Here is a 21,319-nt window from a genome sequence, read left to right on the forward strand (position 1 = left end):
TGACTAGGATCCAATGGTGGTAGGGTTTTGAAGGAAGGGGAAACGTGAGTACTAATACTTTGGTTTCAAGAATCCTCCAAGTGTATCCAACAAACCTTGCTCAAAAGAAAAGAAAATAGAAAAGCATGGTAATTAAACAGGCTATAAGGGGCCGTCTCTTTTTCCATGTGGCATAATTCATAGCTGACTAGATTAACAAGCAAGAGCAAGTACATAAGAAGATCTCCATAATTTACAAAATACCAGTGAACTATAGTATACCATTCAAAAGTAGATCTCCATAATTTACAAACTCCTAGTTAACATTAGCCAAAATACTTCATAGTGGAAAGCTAAGTTATAAGTCATAACCTAAGATTGTACGATTAATAAAATACATCCATATCAAAAGACACCACATAATATACTCATCCGCTTGCTTTGTCGCTTAAAAGCCTTTGGACAAACACTTTCTTGAGTTCCGGTTTGATTGCCCTGAACACTCCCACATTTTTTTGTTTATCCAAAATAAGAGACAATGCATCAATTTGATTCATAAGAGAAAGACCCATTTCTTCAAGTTCGTTAGCTATGTCACTATGATCTGCAGTACCTTGAACTAAAGCTTCAGTTACCATTTGCATCCTCTTCCCACTTTCAACATAAAATTCTTTCAGTCCACTGATAATTGTCTCGGTTCCATCACTTGAACTTCCCACACCTCTTTTCCTCTTTTGTTGGCTATTTTCAGATGGGATGCTTTGTTGGCTTTGTTCGTTCATTGAAGAAACAAAATTTTCACCTCCAATATCACTTGCACCAACTTGATCATGACTTTGTTCCTCCACCATTTCAGCAGGGGTTTCGGCTACATTACCCGTAACCCGATCTTTTCCAAATATATATGCAAATCGATCATACAGTGGAAAAGGTTTGCTTCTCCATCCATCGGCTTCTTTATTTTTCTAAGATTATATCAACATAGCAAAACTAAAATTGAGCATGTGTAACAAATAAAGCAGCAAGAACAAAACTAATGTATAAATAAAATAGGATATGAACCTGCACATAAGTTTGCCATGCGTCATCACTATCAACTTCAACGCACTTTTTGACATCATTCCATGCAAATCCACTTGTGTTTATCATGTCAACGACCATACTATATGTTTTTTTCCATTTCTTCAACTTTGACTCAATATGTGGAGTTGCCTTTATATTGGAATGAGGACATAAAACATTGACAGCTTTCACTATTTCAATCAAAGTACCTTGTTTGAAAGCACCGGTGTCACACTGTTGCTTCCGAGCAACAAAATCCTCAAGAACGGATAGTAATACTTCTTCCTCAAATGCTTCCCATTTACGCCTTCTTCCTTTTGGCTCTTGAGTAGCATTCAAAATATTGTCTTTATCCATACCTAAACAAAAAATATTTGAATGTACTAAAATACAATACAAATAATCAATTTGCATAATATCCAATTAATTTGCATAATATCCAAATAATTTGCATACCATCCAATCAATAAAAAAGTTTTAACATTCACTGATGAGCAATCTAATAATTATGCTAATATCCAACAAATGCATGATAAAAAGGAATACTAAAATAAAATGTTATCATTAACACATATAGCTAGTTCGGTTGCTGGTTCCTAATTGCTCTCCACTCATTATACATTTCCTGAGCCATGACATTCCTCTTTGCAGTCCGCTGGTCAGATGTTTCAACACTACCAACATATTCACCTTCTTCTGTATTTTGTCCATCTTGTATTATTGGCAAATTTTCCAGTGGATCTACAAACATCTCTTGCCTAATAAGATTGTGTAGTAGGCAACAAGCGGTAATTATTCGACCTTGTGTCCTTATCGGATAGAAAGATGGACTTCTTAGTATCGACCACCTTCCTTTTAACAAGCCAAAACAACGTTCAATTACATTCCTTGCCTTAGAATGCTTCATGTTAAAATACTCTTCCTTATTAGAAGGCGTTCGTCCCTCCCATTCAGATAAATGATAAGGTATTCCTCTATAGGGTGCAAGGAATCCTTCACCATTTGTATAACCACCATCTACAAGGTAATAATAACCTAATAAAAAAAAACGTTATTAGTGTTTTGTAGTTGACAAACAAAACTAGACCTAACTTACAAAGTTGAGACTAACTAATACTCTTACCCGTTGGTACCTTAAAACCATTAGGCCTATTAATTGCATCATGTAGCACTCTAGAGTCTGATGCGGAACCCTCCCAACCCGGAAACACATATATGAACTGCATATCGCCTGAACACACACCTAACACATTAGTTGCGACTCGACCCTTTCTTGTTCGGTATCTTGGTTTGTCAATTTCATGTACATGCACATCAATGTGTGTTCCATCTATTGCTCCCAAGCAATTCTAAAAAAAAATAAAAATTAAGCTTTTGTTAATTTATACAAAGGGAATGAAGAGTTAAAGCTTAGGGAAAATGAAAAAAAATTATCATACCTTAAAACATCGCCACCTAGGATCTGTAGAATCAATAGGCACAGGCTGAGGGACTTTTAGTAGGATACCTTGTAATCGCAAAATTCCTTGTAATACGCTATTGAAATACCTACTTATAGTCTTTCCCGACCTATAAAATCTACCGCCAATACTACGATTCTTAGTATGATGTGCTAGTATGTGTAAAGTCATACACACCTACTCCTCTACAGACACCAAACCATCAGTTTTTACCCTCCCATCTTGACGAAGTAAGTCACATAATATGGCAAAAGTCCTTCTATCCATTCTCAATTCGTTGACACATTCAATATCAGTATTCCCTATTATACCATTCAGATAACACAAACTAATCTCTCGTCTAACAAGTGAACGATTAGTCAAAGTGGGTCGTTCAACATGTCTATGTTTGGCCCTTAGCATCATCACCACAAGAATCGTACAAATGCAAATTGTCTCTAAATGAGACATCTCTAACAATAAGATCAATAAAAGCTTCATTCGATCCATATCTATCCAAACAAAAAAAAAAAGAAAATTAAATAAGGACATTATATATGTAATATTTACTGTTATTAAGGGTGATGGAAATGAAGTGATTATGATACGAAATGAACTAAATCAAAATAAACGGTATACAAAGAATTCTGAAACAAGTAACTGCATTAACATCCCAAAAAATAAACAGCCAAGTCACAATTAATGTTGGATCAACAAAAAAAAAACCAGTCAAGTCACAATTGTTAGGCATTGCATGTTAAAAGGGAAATTAAATGACACCTGTGAAGCGGTAGTCTTAGCCTTATCCTTCCGTTTATGCTCCTCTTCTCTGCAACCAACAACCACAGAATATTGCAGTTTAGCATACAAAACATTCACATTGTAATATCATGGTTATAAACTAAATACACACACACACTTACAGAGCACACACACAGAGCACACACACACACACACTTCAAGTGCAGAATACACACACACACACACAGAGACACCAACTAAAGATACACACACACGCACACACACACTCACAGACCAACTAAAGATACACACACACAGAAACACACCAACTAAACTCACAGACCACAAAAAAAACATCCGTTCTAGTTCAAGATCAAAAGATGAGCAATTAAGTAAGGACAAACAAAATAGTTCAAACCGGACACTAATCTTTTGAGTGAAACTTAACCGCAACATTAGAATATAAGCAGAGAGATTGTTGCAGGGAGAACTTCCAGTTGGAACAAAAATTCTAGACCAACCCTACCCCCTTCCCTGCCTCACCCTCTCTCGCTCCCCCCCCCCCACGTTAATGAATACACACATACACACACACATATACAGTACACAAACACACACACACAGTACATACACACACACACGCAGTACACAAACACACACACACACACACCCCACGTTAATGAGTGATGAGCAGATTTGATATTATATATTTTACCCTAATCTTAGTATATTTTGGTTAATATTTTGAAAGAATTTTGATACTTTGAATTGTATTTTCAATATAGGACTTTCGACTTCCTCTGGAGCAAAACAGGACCAAATGGACGAATTTTGGAGTAATTCCAGTTGGAGGACGTTCGTGAGTCACTTAGCTTGATCGTATCAAAATTTGGGATTTTTCCACCAAGCGGTGATTTTCTGGCGATGAAATAAAGAAGCAGTGTGCAGTGCTGGAAAATGACGTTTTTGGGCTTAAATTGCGTTTTTGGAGCCCAAGATGACCTCGGATGAGTTCGTGGCCTTCTGGACAAGTGTTCAGAATATTCCAAACATTAAATCCAGCTATATTGGGCCAGTTTTGGAGCAGCTTATGGGCCAAAACGTGGCTGTTCAAATTTTAAACGAATTTTATCATTGAATTTAGGGTTATGTTTCCTGGGGTTTTTGTGTGGTGGCTTGGCAAATATATTGCTTAGCCGTCTACAGTTTTAGGGGACGCTTTATTTTATGCAATATTGGAGACAGAGAGAAGTGCTAGGGTTTTGAAGATTTTCTACTTGAAGGTGTTTTCAATCCTTTTCTTAATAGATATTTCTATGATTTCAATTATGAATATGCGGAACTAAATTCTATTGCTAGGGTGAAGCCTTGAGCCTTAGCATGAATATGTGATTTTTATTTAATTGCTTATGATTGATTGCATACGTACTTTGAATTGTTGATCACCGGGATAAAAACTATCTAATTGTCGTAATGCCTGATCACCATTAGGATCTTTAGAAAAGTAATTTGATGCAATTTTGGTCGGAAAGTTCCCTGAAATTGACGCTGGCTTCTTGTGATTAATAATTGTAATTTCTCTTATGATGAATATCACGTCTTAAGGATTGCATGGTTTTTCAAAGGATTTTCATAAAGCATAATTAGTCTTTCATGTTTAGATTTGATCCGAACGTCCGGACGGGTTGCATGTTAGATATACGTTCTATGTTGGAGGTTCCAAGAAGAATATGAATTAGGAAAATCTAACCTTCAAAGTGGCATGTGTAGATTATAAGTAATTGGTAAAAATTCATAGGATTGCTAGGTGATGGTGGAACCCTAGTGCTTTCTTAATTTGATTCTTCCAAAACTGTTTTCTTTTCCCTCCGTTTTAATATTGCAGTTTATCTTATCTTTAATAGTTAAATTCGTTTTCAATTTAAGTAGGTTATAAAATCAATCATCTAAATTTCTACATTACAATAATTAAATGGAATCTGATTAGTTTCGAATTATTTAAGAATTCCTGTGGAGACGACCTTGCAAAATCCGTTTATACTACAATAACCTTGTGATTCTTGCAAGTAAAAAAAAAAAGGAGATTTAAGCTCGTTCACATGAGTAGTAAAAATCCCTATCAATGAGTACACATAAACACACACACACACACAGTACACACACACACACTTCCAGTGCAGTACACAAACACACACACACAGTACACACACACACATACACAGAAATTAGATACACACACAGTACACACACACACAGGCAGTACACAAACACACACACACATAAATTACACACACACACACAGTACACACACACACACAGAAATTACACACACACACAGTACACACACACACACACACACACACACATACACAGAAATTAGACACACACACAGGCAGTACACAAACACACACACACACACACACATACACAGAAATTAGACACACACACACACACAGGCAGTACACAAACACACACACACAGAAATTACACACACACAGTACACACACACACATACACAGTACACACACACACACAGTACACACACACACAGGCAGTACACAAACACACACACACATACACAGAAATTACACACACACACAGAGTACACACACACAGGCAGTACACAAACACACACACACACACCCCCCACGTTAATGAGTACACACAAACACACACACACACACACACACACAGAAATTACACACACACACACACACACTTCCAGTGCAGTACACAAACACACACACAGAGAAATTACACACACACAGTACACACACACACATACACAGAAATTACACACACACACAGAGTACACACACACACAGGCAGTACACAAACACACACACACACACCCCATGTTAATGAGTACACACAAACACACACACACACACACACAGTACACACAGTACACACACACTTCCAGTGCAGAATACACACACACACACACACACACACACTCACAGAAATTACACACAGATACACACACACAGAAACACACCAACTAAACTCACAGACCATAAAAAAAACATCCATTCTAGTTCAAGATCAAAAGATGAGCAATTAAGTAAGGACAAAAATAGTTCAAACCGGACACTAATCTTTTGAATGAAACTTAACCGCAACATTAGAATATAAGCAGAGAGATTGTTGCAGGGAGGACTTCTAGTTGGAACAAAAATTCTAGACCAACCCTACCTCCTTCCCTGCCTCACCCTCTCTCGCTCCCCCCCTCCACATTAATGAGTACACACATACACACACACACACAGTAATGAGTACACACAAACACACACACACACCCCCCCCCCCACGTTAATGAGTACACAACCACACACACACACAGAGAAATTACACAAACACAGAGTACACACACACACAGAGTACACAAACACACACACAAAGTACACAAACACACACACACACCCCCTACGTTAATGAGTACACACAAACACACACACACACAGAGTACACAAACACACACACACACACACACAGTAATGAGTACAGACACACACACACACTTCTGCAGTAACTCATCAATTCATCCTAATTTGGCAGATAAAAACATACAGTGAAAGAGGTGTTTGGAGAGAGTATGCTTGGAGACGAGGATTTTTGGTAATGACATACACATAAATTACACACACACACACAGAGTACACTAACACACACACACACACACACGCAGACACACACACGCACAGAGTACTCCCATTGTTGAAACCCCAATTTTTAAAAATCGAAAACAACATGTGGGTAGGACTTCCAAGTTTTACAACTTTGACATCCTAAATTCCCAAGTTCCATCTCATCTTATGAAAAGCCCAAATTCTAATTTCAATTTCACCTAAATATCAAAACCCTAATTTATTCAAGTGCAGATCTCTATGATTCAAAAATTATCAAACCCAAAACAACAAAATCAAATAAAGCTCAGTAAAATTACCATCTGCAACACAAATACATGAAATTAATAGAAGAATCGAAGTTTACCATACAAATAAGGGCGAGCAGATGCAGAGATCGGAAGACGCAGAGATGACGGTGAGGAGGACGAAGATGAGGGAGCACGGCAAGGACGACGTTGAGGGAACGTAGAGATGAGGACGAAGGGCTTGGACTGGACGAAGGGACGACGCAGAAAATCTCTCGGTTTTCTCTGGCTTACGAATCCGCCCGATTTTGGGGTTGCTCGTTAAGAACGGCTAAGGAGGCAGTTAGTCCAAGCGAGTCCGGGTTAAGCTCATTAAAGCTAATCCGGATGCACACCAAACGTCGGACTATAGTCTAGTCCAGTCCAAGCCCTCTTAATCCTGTCAAACAAACGTGCCCTTAGAGGCTTTGGTGGGGATTTCAATTTTGTTGATGGGCAATTACAAACATCCGTCTTCAAAATGGTAAATAGGTTCGGTGATGCAACAAGAAGAACTAGGTTTTGGACACCACAAAGTCGACTTGTGAGAAAATTGAACTCGAAAAACACAAGTGATCCTTATTCAACTTCTAAAAAGCCTAAAAAAAAATGACATGTGGTGCTGAGTCTTTCCGATAAAAAAAAAAAGATTCTTGTTAGTGCTAACAAATAATACTTCTATATATATTTCACAAGTCTTTAGACTTAGTCTTGAACAAAATAAATAAAGACCCTCTCTCTGCTAGTAGAAGTTAATTAATAAATCAAAACTGAATCGGTCCCAGATTTCTTTAAATACAGGCCATGTCTCTCCTCATTTTCCATTGATCATCTCCCAGTGACAAGAAAAGAAGAAGAAACAAGAAAGAAAAACTCGTGATGAGAAACGTACGTCAATCAAACGGCAAAAGATTGAGAGTAGGAGTTCATGTGGAGAATGGCTATCCTCAATTTGTAAAAGTAGTATATGACACTAGCACTAATATGACTCATGTTACTGGGTACGCAAGATTAATACGAACACTAAAAGATGAATATGAATATAGAAGTTTAAATAATGCAGCAAACACAAGATTAAATAATTCTCGATGTCGTTGAAATCACTAAAACAATGAAAACTATGAAGTCTTACCTCATGTAAAGCTTCCGAAACATCGATTTCGTATTCCATTCGTCAAAAACAATTTTTCTCAATCAACATGTTTGATAGTTGAGAAGATAAATAATACGCTAAAAGTGATTTGAGGTGTATTTATAAATTTTTATTTTTTTTAAAACCTAATAAGGTCAAAATTGTCATTGCATAGTAGAGTAAATAAGTCATTTAATATTAAATTTTAATGTGAGGTGCATTCAACATTTTGTGGGGTGTTAATATAAAAACCTTTTTTTTACACACATTTTTGTGGAGCCAACATTTTAACAACTCAAACCGTTTATCTTTTAATATCATTCATAAATCATTCTTGAAAAAAGTTAGACAAATCCAAAATCATTAAGACATTCATTTTTAGTTAAGAAAATAGACAATACAGTTCTACAAAGAACTAAACTTTTAATCTAAGCAATCATATAGTCTCAAGTTTGGGTGTTTTTTTGGAACATGATCTTCAACCTTAAAGATAGACGATTCAGATCACAGAAATACATTAAAGTATTACAGATCCCATAGTGCATACTTTTCAAGTTGTCAAACACATCAGGTACTTCTTATTTATTATGGGTTTATTAATTTGTTGTGTTATACTTTGTTGAGAAGACGACAGTTAAGACACTTTGATAATTCGACCCAACAAATCAAACATAAATGTTTCCGGATTGTTTAATCCTGTCCTTAGGTGGTTGGGAATGAGCATTTGTAATTTAGTTTCCACAATTTCCACACGGAGTGTTCAAGCATGTGCTTGGAAAATATAAGAAGAGAAATGTGCGACTAATAATCACGTCGTTTTCAGTTTTTAATTCTATATAAATGATAAAGAGAAAAATAAGAAGAGAAATGTGCGACGTAGAAATGTAGAAGAGTGAAGGTGTACGAAAAAGAACATAAAAACAAAATAATTATCAAACGCATAGAAATGTATAGAAATGTAGAAGAGTGAAGGTGTACGAAAAAGAACATAGAAACAAAATGAGTGAAGGTGTACGAAAAAGAACATAAAAACAAAATGATTATCAAACGCATAGAAATGTAGAAGAGTGAAGGTGTACGAAAAAGAACATAAAAACAAAATGATTATCAAACGCATTTATGTAGGGTCCAAGAGCTTGTCAACCTAAAGGTACGAGAGACCACAAAATTACAGATGAAACTCTCTTTTGGTTGTAACACAAACTCTTCAGTACACGGTGAAACTCAAAAACCTAGCCAAAGAACTATAATATTTCAGTCCTCTACGCATTTATTTATATACGAACTCAGTTAAGCACAGAGGATTCATACTCAAATACGAAGCCAGCTTTCCGCTTTTGGTAGTCGTTGATCGAATGTATGGGCGCCCACATTATACACGAACATAAGCTCTACGGATGAACGAAAAGCATCACTTTTGCAAGCTCTATTGCTTTCTCGCGACCGAGAAACTTCTCAACAATTCCAAGAGCAAACTCCATTGAAGTTCCTGGTCCTCTGCTGGTGATGAGGTTGCCATCAACCACTACCCTGTTCTCGATTTCACTTTTATCTGACAGCTTGTCGCACATTGCGGGGAATGCTGTGGCCTTTTTACCCTGGATCAAAGTCAAACAAAGTTCATAAATGGATAATTAAAAAAAATTTAACATATAGAAACTTAATTATGTATGCCAAAATGGACAAATATCCAATTTGAATGGAAATAAGTTCTTCTGATGAGTTTGCAACAATGCAAGAAGCAGATCGTTTCCGTGAATTGATCATGAATAGATCGAGTTAGTACACCATTGAATAATACGAGGTGCAGTCAGAATTTTCAGGTTGTTCAACGTTAATGGTGGTACCAAAGTTAGTGGAGTTGCCCTTTTAAGCATAAAAAGGAAGTTCTCTAAACACCGTATAAGGGATACCTTGAGTAGGCCATGGGGTTCCAAAACTAGAGCTGGGGAGGCACATATTGCTCCATAAGGTCTCTGGGATTGCCTCTGCTTTTTTAACAAATTCACTAGCTTTTCCGATTTTGCAAATGCTTGGGCACCACCAAGTCCACCCTGAAAAAAACATAAGAATGTTGTGGGACTAATGAATAGATAGAGTAATGGTTAAACAGTAGCAAGCTAGAGCCCAACTTACAGGCAAGACAATTAGGTCATATGAAAGTTGGGCAGCTTCATCAAGGGACATATCCGCCTCCAGTTTAACTTTGCGGGAAGCAAGAATTTCTAGTTTATCCTCTACAGAGGCCACCACAACATCCGCTTTGGCTCGTCGTAGAATATCGACAATCATAACAGCTTCCATTTCCTCTGTGCCATTCGCAATAGGTACAAGAATCTAAAGGATAACAAAGACAAAAGAGGTTAAAATGCACATTATATATCACCTTAAACCAAGTAAAAAAAATCTTACTCTGATATCACAACCTTTAGTTGCTAATTTGCGTAACACTTAGGGAAACTTGAAAGAATCCTAGAGATATTTCCATATGTAAATCACTGTCAAGTAAAGCACTCTAATATGGCTTCTCTTTTTCAGGTTGCTTACAACAAGATTTGAACTTGGATTTTACCCTTTCCTACCTTGTCTGAAATGCAACTTGAGATACAACAACAACAACAACAAAGCCTTTTCCCACTAAGTGGGGTCGGCTATATGAATCCTAGAACGCCATTGCGCTCGGTTTTGTGTCATGTCCTCCGTTAGATCCAAGTACTCTAAGTCTTTTCTTAGAGTCTCTTCCAAAGTTTTCCTAGGTCTTCCTCTACCCCTTTGGCCCTGAACCTCTGTCCCGTAGTCACATCTTCGAACCGGAGCGTCAGTCGGCCTTCTTTGCACATGTCCAAATCATCGGAGCCGATTTTCTCTCATCTTTCCTACAATTTCGGCTACTCCTACTTTACCTCGGATATCCTCATTCCCAATCTTATCCTTTCTCGTGTGCCCACACATCCCACGAAGCATCCTCATCTCCGCTACACCCATTTTGTGTACGTGTTGATGCTTCACCGCCCAACATTCTGTGCCATACAACATCGTTGGCCTTATTGCCGTCCTATAAAATTTTCCCTTGAGCTTCAGTGGCCTACGACGGTCACACAACACGCCGGATGCACTCTTACACTTCATCCATCCAGCTCGTATTCTATGGTTGAGATCTCCATCTAATTCTACGTTCTCTTGCAAGATAGATCCTAGGTAGCGAAAACGGTCGCTTTTTGTGATCTTCGCTAGATTGCTCCGGTCATTAGTGTGGATAAGTATATAAATGGATAGAGATAGGAAAGCAAACACAAGATGTACGTGGTTCACCCAGATTGGCTACGTCCACGGAATAGAAGAGTTCTCATTAATTGTGAAGGGTTTACACAAGTACATAGGTTCAAGCTCTCCTTTAGTGAGTACAAGTGAATGATTTAGTACAAATGACATTAGGAAATATTGTGGGAGAATGATCTCGTAATCACGAAACTTCTAAGTATCGGAGTGTGGTGTCGTCTTGACTTGCCTTATCTGTCTCATAGGTAGATGTGGCATCTTCTCTGGAAGTACTCTTCCTCCATCCAGGGGTGGTATCTTTAACTGGTGGAGATGCACAAGGTAATGTATCAATTTCACTTGAAGCTTACTTGTAGTCTCAGGCTTGGTCAATCGCGATACAAACCATGTAGTAGGAGTCCCCCAAGTCGCCGAGCTAGGGGGTCTGCTGAAAGAGGTGACAGACAAGGTAAGCAATCAGAGCTCCGACTGATTGTTCACCTTCTCCCCATCTTGCAGCAGCATGAAGGATAAAGAGAAGAAAAATGAGAAGAGATGATATGAGATACTTTTGCTTTTGAAGAAGTAACTTTCCACAGGCTTATTCTTGAACTGAGCTGGATGGTTTTCTGGTTTCCTCCAGAGTATAAGGCCGACTGAAGAATTTGAGGGTCAAAACAAGTCCATCAAATCTAGAGTACGTTCCACCCTGCTGATATGGGATACTTTTGCTTTTGACAGAGTAATGGGTGTATCGGCACGTGTGCTGTTACGCTTGTCTCCACATGCTTCCTTGTATCCTTCGCACTTGCCCTATCTGTTCCTCAAGCAGATGCGGAATCTTCCCTGGAAACATAAGATGTTGAAGATGAGTACTCGAGAGCAATGCCAGGTAAGTAATCAGGTAAGGGGTTCCAGGCAGTCAGTTCCTGGCTGGAAGCTTGATCCAAGTGCTGACTGATTGCTCTCTTTCTCCTTGTCTTGCAGGTAAAAACAAGGCCAAAGGAAAAGACAGGGAAAAAGCATGATATGGGATACTCTTGCTTTTAACCCTGATGATATGAGATATTCTTGCTCTAGTATAGCTTGTTTGCAGAGGTATTATCGGGGGGAAAGAAAGCTGAATATTTCGAAAGGCTTCGTTGGGAGTGCCCTCTCAGATATGATGAAGGGTTGAGCATTTTTGCAGGTCTGCCTGTCCGTTGGGGATGGAGGTCGACATATATAGGAGTCTCCCTAACAACAGGTAGTAATGCTATTCATTTACCCTGCTTGGTCATAGCACGGTAGTGGGAGCTGCCAGTTTCACATGTTTTAACTCTGTCAGAGCACTTTGAAAAAGTGGTCTGTGGTATCTGGCTCTCGAGATTCGGAGAACGATGCCTCTTCGATTTTTGAGAAAGCAATCATGCTGGGGGTCTGGCTCTCGAGATTCGTAGAGCAGTGTCTCTTCGATTTTTGAGGAAGTAATCATGTTGGGAGTCTGGCTCTCGAGATTCGGAGGGCGGTGCCTCTTCGATTTTGGAGTAAGCAATCCTGTTGGGAGTGTTGTCTCGAATGTGAGTAAAGGTTGGGCATGTTTGCTAGTCTACCTTGCCACGAAGCACAAAGGTTGACACACAGAGACTTTCCAATTATCCAGCAATGGTACTGTTCCTTTACCCTCTCTTCGCTTTTGAGAAAGTAGTCATGTTGGGAGTCTGGCTCTCGAGATTCGGAGGACGGTGCCTCTTCGATTTTGGAGCAAGCAATCTTGTTGGGAGTGTTTTCTCGAAAGTGAGTAAAGGTTGGGCATGTTTGCTAGTCTACCTTGCCACGAAGCACAGAGGTTGACACACAGGGACTTTCCAATTATCCAGCAGTGGTACTGTTCCTTTACCCTTGTGGGTAATAATATGGTAGCTAGACCTTCAAAATTTATGTGTCTAAACTTTGTTAGTGATGTTTCTTTGCTATTCTTTTACCTTTCTTGGTCAGAGCGATGTAGTGGGAGCTGCAAGCTTCACGTGCTCAACTTTGGCAAAGTTATCTGTGGTACCCATGAGCTATTGTTGCGTGTGGGAAGTGGGTGATTGAACAGTAAGATTCATGTGCTTTCTACTTCACCAGAAGTCTTCGACAGAATGCCCATAATTTCTGCAAAGCTGAGTGTGCGTGTGACAGGTGCTGACAAGGCTAGAAAAGTAGGTGCCTCTTCGATTTCTGAGATCGGCCCTCGTGGTCTCTGAGCAGCCCAGCTTTTGAGAAAGCAAGCGCCTCTTCGATTGATTCGGATAACGATGCCTCATCGATTTTTGAGAAAGCAATCATGCTGGGGGTCTGGCTCTCGAAGATTCGGGGAGCAGTGTCTCTTCGATTTTTGAGAAAGTAATCACGTTGGGAGTCTGGCTCTCGAGATTCGGAAGGCGGTGCCTCTTCGATTTTGGAGCAAGCAATCTTGTTGGGAGTGTTTTCTCGAATGTGAGTAAAGGTTGGGCATGTTTGCTAGTCTACCTTGCCACGAAGCACAGAGGTTGACACACAGGGACTTTCCAATTATCCAGCAATGGTACTGTTCCTTTACCCTCTCTTCGATTTTTAAGAAAGTAGTCATGTTGGGAGTCTGGCTCTCGAGATTCGGAGGACGGTGCCTCTTCGATTTTGGAGCAAGCAATCTTATTGGGAGTGTTTTCTCGAATGTGAGTAAAGGTTGGGCATGTTTGCTAGTCTACCTTGCCACGAAGCACAGAGGTTGACACACAGGGACTTTCCAATTATCCAGCAGTGGTACTGTTCCTTTACCCTTGTGGGTAATAATATGGTAGCTAGACCTTCAAAATTTATGGGTCTAAACTTTGTTAGTGCTGTTTCTTTGCTATTCTTTTACCCTTCTTGGTCAGAGCGATGTAGTGGGAGCTGCAAGCTTCACGTGCTCAACTTTGGCAGAGAACTTTGGCAAAGTTATCTGTGGTACCCATGAGCTATTGTTGCGTGTGAGAAGTGGGTGATTGAACAGTAAGATTCATGTGTTTTCTACTTCCCCAGAAGTCTTCGACAGAATGCCCATAATTTCTGCAAAGCTGAGTGTGCGTGTGACGGGTGCTGACAAGGCTGGAAAAGTAGGTGCCTCTTCGATTTCTGAGATCGGCCCTCGTGGTCTCTGGGGAGCCCAGCTTTTGAGAAAACGAGCGCCTCTTCGATTTCTGAGATCGGCCTTCGTGGTCTTTGAGCAGCCCAACTTTTGAGAAAGCAATCGCCTCTTCGATTTTTGAGATCAACCCTCGTGATCTCTAAGCAGCCCAGCTTTTGAGAAAGCAAACGCCTCTTCGATTTCTGAGCAGGCGCCTCTTCGATTTCCGAAGCTCCGTCGAGTGCAGATTTTTATAGAGGCTGACATTAAGTTCCAAAGCACACTTGAATCTCCACCAGTAGAAGCTTAATTCTTGCACTTCTAAGATCTTGATTTGTCAAACCTCTTCTCTCTTCAACACCTTTGAAAATGTCTGGCCCCTCCGACCGTCGTTTTGACTTGAACCTTGTTGAAGAGGCAGCCCCGCCTTCTCCAGACAACATATGGCGCCCATCCTTCGTCTCCCCTACTGGTCCTCTTACCGTTGGGGATTCTGTGATGAAGAATGATATGACCGCTGCGGTGGTGGCCAGGAACCTTCTCACTCCCAAAGATAACAGACTACTTTCCAAACGGTCTGATGAGTTAGCTGTTAAGGATTCGCTGGCTCTCAGTGTTCAGTGTGCAGGTTCTGTGTCTAATATGGCCCAACGCCTATTTGCTCGAACCCGCCAAGTTGAATCCTTGGCGGCTGAAGTGATGAGTCTCAAACAGGAGATTAGAGGGCTCAAGCATGAGAATAAACAGTTGCACCGGCTCGCACATGACTATGCTACAAACATGAAGAGGAAGCTTGACCAGATGAAGGAAACTGATGGTCAGGTTTTACTTGATCATCAGAGATTTGTGGGTTTGTTCCAAAGGCATTTATTGCCTTCGTCTTCTGGGGCTGTACCGCGTAATGAAGCTCCGAATGATCAACCTCTGATGCCTCCTCCTTCTAGGGTTCTGTCCAGTACTGAGGCTCCAAATGATCCCCCTCCGGTGCCTTCTCTTTCTGGGGCTCTACCGACTGCTGAGACTTCTCCTAAGCAACCTTTGTGAAGGCTCCGTCTTGTGTGTTTATTTTGACTCATGTATATGTACATATTTGTAGCTGATCGGGGATATCAATAAATAAGCTTTCCTTCATTTCAACGTATTGTGTTAAATACACCAAAGCCTTCTTCGCTAAGTTCTTTGAATTTTCTTTTGTTGAAGCTTGTATGTTGAAGCTTTCTGAGTGGAGCATGTAGGTTGGGGTAGTGTTCCCTTAATTTCCCGAGTGAGGAAAACTTCTCGATTGAAGACTTGGAAAATCCAAGTCACTGAGTGGGATCGGCTGTATGAATCTTAGAACGCCATTGTGCTCGATCCTGTGTCATGTCCTCCGTTAGATCCAAGTACTCTAAGTCTTTTCTTAGAGTCTCTTCCAAAGTTTTCCTAGGTCTTCCTCTACCCCTTCGGCCCTGAACCTCTGTCCCATAGTCGCATCTTCTAATCGGAGCGTCAGTAGGCCTTCTTTGCACATGTCCAAACCACCGTAACCGATTTTCTCTCATCTTTCCTTCAATTTCGGCTACTCCTACTTTACCCCGGATATCCTCATTCCTAATCTTATCCTTTCTCGTGTGCCCACACATCCAACGAAGCATCCTCATCTCCGCTACACCCATTTTGTGTACGTGTTGATGTTTCACCGCCCAACATTCTGTACCATACAGCATCGCCGGCCTTATTGCCGTCCTATAAAATTTTCCCTTGAGCTTCAATGGCATTCGGCGGTCACACAACACCCCGGATGCACTCTTCCACTTCATCCATCCAACTTGTATTCTATGGTTGAGATCTCCATCTAATTCTCCGTTCTTTTGCAAGATAGATCCTAGGTAACGAAAACGGTCGCTTTTTGGTATTTCTTGATCTCCGATCCTCACCCCTAACTCGTTTTGGCCTCCATTTGCACTGAACTTGCACTCCATATATTCTGTCTTTGATCGGCTTAGGCGAAGACCTTTAGATTCCAACACTTCTCTCCAAAGGTTAAGCTTTGCATTTACCCCTTCCTGAGTTTCATCTATCAACACTATATCGTCTGCGAAAAGCATACACCAAGGAATATCATCTTGAATATGTCCTGTTAACTCATCCATTACCAACGCAAAAAGGTAAGGACTTAAGGATGAGCCTTGATGTAATCCTACAGTTATGGGGAAGCTTTCGGTTTGTCCTTCATGAGTTCTTACGGCAGTCTTTGCTCCTTCATACATATCCTTTATAGCTTGGATATATGCTACTCGTACTCCTTTCTTCTCTAAAATCCTCCAAAGAATGTCTCTTGGGACCCTATCATACGCTTTTTCCAAATCTATAAAGACCATGTGTAAATCCTTTTTCCCATCTCTATATCTTTCCATCAATCTTCGTAAGAGATAGATTGCCTCCATGGTTGAGCGCCCTGGCATGAACCCGAATTGGTTGTCCGAAACCCGTGTCTCTTGCCTCAATCTATGCTCAATGACTCTCTCCCAGAGCTTCATTGTATGACTCATTAGCTTAATACCCCTATAGTTCATGCAATTTTGTACGTCGCCCTTGTTCTTGTAGATAGGCACCAAAGTGCTCGTTCGCCACTCATTTGGCATCTTCTTCGTTTTCAAAATCCTATTGAAAAGGTCAGTGAGCCATGTTATACCTGTCTCTCCCAAAAGTTTCCACACTTCGATTGGTATATTGTCTGGGCCTATTGCTTTTTTATGCTTCATCTTCTTCAAAGCTACAACCACTTCTTCCTTCCGGATTCGACGATAAAAAGAGTAGTTTCTACACTCTTCTGAGTTACTCAACTCCCCTAAAGAATCACTCATTTCATGTCCTTCATTGAAAAGATTATGAAAATAACCTCTCCATCTGTCTTTAACCGCGTTCTCTGTAGCAAGAACCTTTCCATCCTCATCCTTGATGCACCTCACTTGGTTTAGGTCCCTTGTCTTCTTTTCCCTTGCTCTAGATAGTTTATAGATATCCAACTCTCCTTCTTTGGTATCTAGTCGTTTATACATATCGTCGTAAGCCGCTAACTTAGCTTCTCTGACAGCTTTTTTCGCCTCTTGCTTCGCTTTTCTATACTTTTCACCATTTTCATCGGTCCTCTCCTTGTATAAGGCTTTACAACATTCCTTCTTAGCCTTCACCTTTGTTTGTACCTCCTCATTCCACCACCAAGATTCCTTTTGGTGTGGGGCAAAGCCCTTGGACTCTCCTAATACCTCTTTTGCTACTTTTCGGATACAACTAGCCATGGAATCCCACATTTGGCTAGCTTCCCCCTCTCTATCCCACACACATTGGGTGATTACCTTCTCTTTGAAAATGACTTGTTTTTCTTCTTTTAGATTCCACCATCTAGTCCTTGGGCACTTCCAAGTCTTGTTCTTTTGTCTTACTCTTTTGATATGTACATCCATCACCAACAAGCGATGTTGATTAGCCACGCTCTCTCCTGGTATAACTTTGCAATCCAACGCAAGTAGACAAAGAAATCCACACACAATGTTGTTCTCAAATTTCATGCATATTTGAAGAGTGAACCAACAAAAGAACAACAAATTAAAGTAACAGCATCCAACACACAATAAACGATATACTGTACAATAAAAAATTTACCTTTGGGGTATCATGGGGAGTCCACTCAACTGGGTTTAACTCAGTTATTATATATTCATCACCATGGTTGGAACGCATCACCTGCGTACAAAATGCGGTTGCATACCCATCAGAAACAAAACCACATTCTAAACTGCAGAAGCTTAGCCTCCAGCCACTTGGGCTTTGAATCAAGGGTAGCTGCCTAGAAGGTGAAGCCAGATCACAACACATCATATTTGTTTTCATTTAACCAAACAATGAATGGCTTCAAAATCACTTGACAAGAATTAGCAGAATGACACCACAAGGCAGGAATCACCACCTCTACCCAATCAATTACACGGTGGGCCTTTAGTAAAATACAAGTTGTGTACAGGCAGCTCGAGATACATGTTAAAGAATCAAGCTTAATTTATAATTAAGTAACCTAAGCCAAAGCCCAACTCAAAGGCTTTCTGAACTAAGAAGCTAAGCTGAAAAGGATCCTTACTAGACAGGCACTTCAACCCCACTAGTATAACTATATAGTCACCTCTTCAGCTCAATACTAACCATATCATGTGTCTGAATTCTCTATCCTAAGTTTTGTTATATATGAACCATGTGCGGATAGTTCTACTTTTCTTTTTGTCAAATATGTTTACAAAATATAAGTTTCATCTCTAGAATCTTTTCTCCATTTAATCAAAGCTATCAGTTTATCCAATTTTTCAGACTGCTTGCTTATGGTAAATTCCAATGAATTTGTTGTTCTCAGTCTTTCCCTTATTCATCTCCATCGTACTAACTCCACATCTTCTATGCATTCATTTTTTTCCCCTTAGATTGGGGGGGAGGGGATTGGAGAATAATACAACCAATCAATAAGTAGTACAATGAGAAAGTATATACCAGTGGCCCAGAAACTTCATCAGCTTTTTCTTTCCCATATAATTGCTCGACCAGTGCAACAGCAAACTCCATGGTAGTACCAGGTCCACGACTTGTCACAACTTTGTCATCCAGCTGCACTCTTGACTCAACAGCGGTTGCACCAGATACTAATTGCTCCATAAAAGATGGATAACAAGTTGCCTGTTAAAAGACAATAGAGCCCACAAGTCCAGATTTAGTCATTTCAAAAAAAAAAAAAAAAACACTAATTACAATTTTAATATGTATAATAAGTAATGAAATATTGGAGGTGCTCAAAGATCGTACTTTCAGTCCCTTCAGCACACCCCATGACGCAAGTGCCACTGCAGGTGAAGCACATATAGCAGAGTAGAGCTTCCCATTTGCGGCCTGCTGCTTCACCAAACTTTCCAGGACCTCACTATTCTTAAGATTAGTAGCACCTGGCATGCCTCCCTACAGCATAAAAACAGATATAATCAAATTCCACTGGAGAAAACAATGAAGTAGGACCGAATAAGCTGGTAGGAGAATGACAGAAGCAATAACAGATAAAAATCCATAGTCCACCCTAACATATTATGGATTATATCAACAGTTCGGGCGCATTTGGACGTTGCTTGGAAACTAAAATAGTGCAATTAAGTAACATATATAATGTTATGCATAACCCTATCTTAACTTGGACATGAGCAACCAAAACTCTACACTCAAAAAAGCTAAAGACGGCTGCTTAACCAGGTCCATCACAAGGTAACCGGAAACAAACATTCAATTTACCGGGCATCACAAGGCTAAAAATTTAAGGGCTTTTCACATGTAATCCCTTGATAACATTACACTTTAGAGAAAAAAAACTTCAAATTCAATAATTAGAAGAAATGCTAACTTCCTTTGTAATGATAGAAGGGCACCAAGGAATAATCAATTAGTGCATGGAGAGTGGACAGGTGACACGATCATCCCTATATAAGTACACACACACACACACACACACACACACACACTCATGTGTGTGTATATATATATATATATGTGCATGTGAAGAGAGGGAGAGAGTGTGTGTACGGGTAGAGTGATGAGATCGAAGACGCTTTGCCTGCAGTCCGAAATCAAAGCATCAGCGACGATCTTAACGCCGTGGCAAGCATCCACACGGAGCTGCTTCTCCACAGAAGCCACAGTAACATCGGCTCCAGCCCGCCGCAGAACATCGACTGTGATCACCGCCTCCATCGGCTCCGTGCCGTTGGCAATCGGAACCAAAACCTGCTCCCATTTTTCACAGTCAAAACCTCACCCACAAAAAAATCACCGAAATCATAAAGAGAGAGAGAGAGGTAGCTGATTAATGAGGTGATTAGTGGCTGATTAGTGGCGGTGATTACCTTCTTAGCAGGAGCATCGGAAGCCATGGCTGCAGAGACGGAGAAGGAGAAGAAGCGCTTTCTGAGAAGAGGGATGGCAGGTCTGAGCTTGGAGGGCAAGAGAAACGAGGGGGGAGGGGTTACGTGGCACACGAGTGCCATCTGGCCTTCCCGAGGGTTCTGCGTTGTTTCTAGAAGATTGGCTTCGGGGGATTTGTGTGTGCAGATTTTGGATATGGAGGAATTCCAAGTCTTTGCCTTGTCGGCTTTTTTTTGGGCCGACTGTAGAAGTCCAATCCTACCTCTTATGAGTGTTCATCTCCCAATTTGTAATTTTGTCTTCATGATCCCAAAACGCCCAATTAAAGAAGAAAAAAAAAACAATGAAACTGCATGAGGAGTACGATAATCATGTTGTAAATAATGGATGTCCACTCATCCACTTAACAGGAGGATGTCCAAGAAGCTTGCCCAACACTACTCATTTTTTCTATAAAAGCAAACCTCACACAACATCAAGTGCGTGATTCACGGGAGAGATAGGAAGGAAGAGAGGAAGAGAGGAAGAGAGGAAGAGAGGAAGAGAGATAGGAAGGAAGAGAGGAAGAGGAGAGGAGATAATAGAGAGAGTTATCTTTGTACTCCTATTATTTCAAATTATAATGAAAGCACCACTGCTACCCCTAGGACGTATTCCAATCACACTGACTGTAGAGGAACCTCGTAAATTTTGTGTATTGTTTATTTATTCCACTGCACACACCGTCGATTTTACAACACGTTATCAGCACGAAAAAC

At 40.2% G+C, this 21,319-nt stretch overlaps 3 protein-coding genes across 3 annotated transcripts; all 3 read right to left on the bottom strand.

The window, feature by feature from the left end:
* Nucleotides 1-337: 337 nt before the first annotated feature.
* Nucleotides 338-1,533, bottom strand: LOC126590453 (uncharacterized). Its single transcript, XM_050255911.1, has 3 exons — nt 1,042-1,533; nt 548-944; nt 338-351 (listed from the first exon to the last, which is right to left on the bottom strand). Exons 1-3 carry the CDS (start codon nt 1,453-1,455, stop codon nt 338-340), a joined length of 825 nt encoding a protein of 274 aa, XP_050111868.1. The 5' UTR covers nt 1,456-1,533.
* Nucleotides 1,534-1,543: 10 nt separating this feature from the next.
* LOC126589914 (protein ALP1-like) lies at nt 1,544-7,550 on the bottom strand. The gene is made up of 4 exons (XM_050255362.1): nt 7,215-7,550; nt 2,481-3,309; nt 2,165-2,390; nt 1,544-2,076 (listed from the first exon to the last, which is right to left on the bottom strand). The coding sequence occupies exons 2-4, from the start codon at nt 2,670-2,672 to the stop codon at nt 1,619-1,621; spliced, it is 876 nt and encodes a 291-aa protein (XP_050111319.1). The 5' UTR covers nt 2,673-3,309; nt 7,215-7,550; the 3' UTR covers nt 1,544-1,618.
* A 1,806-nt stretch (nt 7,551-9,356) lies between these two features.
* On the bottom strand, nt 9,357-20,943 carry LOC126589915 (protein DJ-1 homolog B-like). The gene is made up of 8 exons (XM_050255363.1): nt 20,543-20,943; nt 20,223-20,423; nt 19,461-19,610; nt 19,152-19,334; nt 18,279-18,359; nt 10,403-10,603; nt 10,180-10,320; nt 9,357-9,864 (listed from the first exon to the last, which is right to left on the bottom strand). Exons 1-8 carry the CDS (start codon nt 20,681-20,683, stop codon nt 9,658-9,660), a joined length of 1,305 nt encoding a protein of 434 aa, XP_050111320.1. The 5' UTR covers nt 20,684-20,943; the 3' UTR covers nt 9,357-9,657.
* Nucleotides 20,944-21,319: the final 376 nt, after the last annotated feature.

Source organism: Malus sylvestris, chromosome 11 (assembly GCF_916048215.2).
Source record: "Malus sylvestris chromosome 11, drMalSylv7.2, whole genome shotgun sequence".
Taxonomy (NCBI): Eukaryota; Viridiplantae; Streptophyta; class Magnoliopsida; order Rosales; family Rosaceae; genus Malus; species Malus sylvestris.

What these genes read in the sequence shown, in the direction of transcription:
- LOC126590453 (XM_050255911.1), bottom strand. Translation starts at nt 1,455, where the DNA reads ATGCAAATTGATTATTTGTATTGTATTTTAGTACATTCAAATATTTTT. An exon ending in CATGGCAAACTTATGTGCAG is followed by an intron (nt 945 to 1,041) that starts GTTCATATCCTA and finishes ATATAATCTTAG; the next exon opens with AAAAATAAAGAAGCCGATGG.
- LOC126589914 (XM_050255362.1), bottom strand. Translation starts at nt 2,672, where the DNA reads ATGACTTTACACATACTAGCACATCATACTAAGAATCGTAGTATTGGC. An exon ending in CTAGGTGGCGATGTTTTAAG is followed by an intron (nt 2,391 to 2,480) that starts GTATGATAATTT and finishes ATTTTTTTTTAG; the next exon opens with AATTGCTTGGGAGCAATAGA. An exon ending in TGGTTTTAAGGTACCAACGG is followed by an intron (nt 2,077 to 2,164) that starts GTAAGAGTATTA and finishes TTTTTTTATTAG; the next exon opens with GTTATTATTACCTTGTAGAT.
- LOC126589915 (XM_050255363.1), bottom strand. Translation starts at nt 20,683, where the DNA reads ATGGCACTCGTGTGCCACGTAACCCCTCCCCCCTCGTTTCTCTTGCCC. An exon ending in GTGTGCTGAAGGGACTGAAA is followed by an intron (nt 19,335 to 19,460) that starts GTACGATCTTTG and finishes GTCTTTTAACAG; the next exon opens with GCAACTTGTTATCCATCTTT. An exon ending in CTCCCCATGATACCCCAAAG is followed by an intron (nt 10,604 to 18,278) that starts GTAAATTTTTTA and finishes GTTATCCTTTAG; the next exon opens with ATTCTTGTACCTATTGCGAA.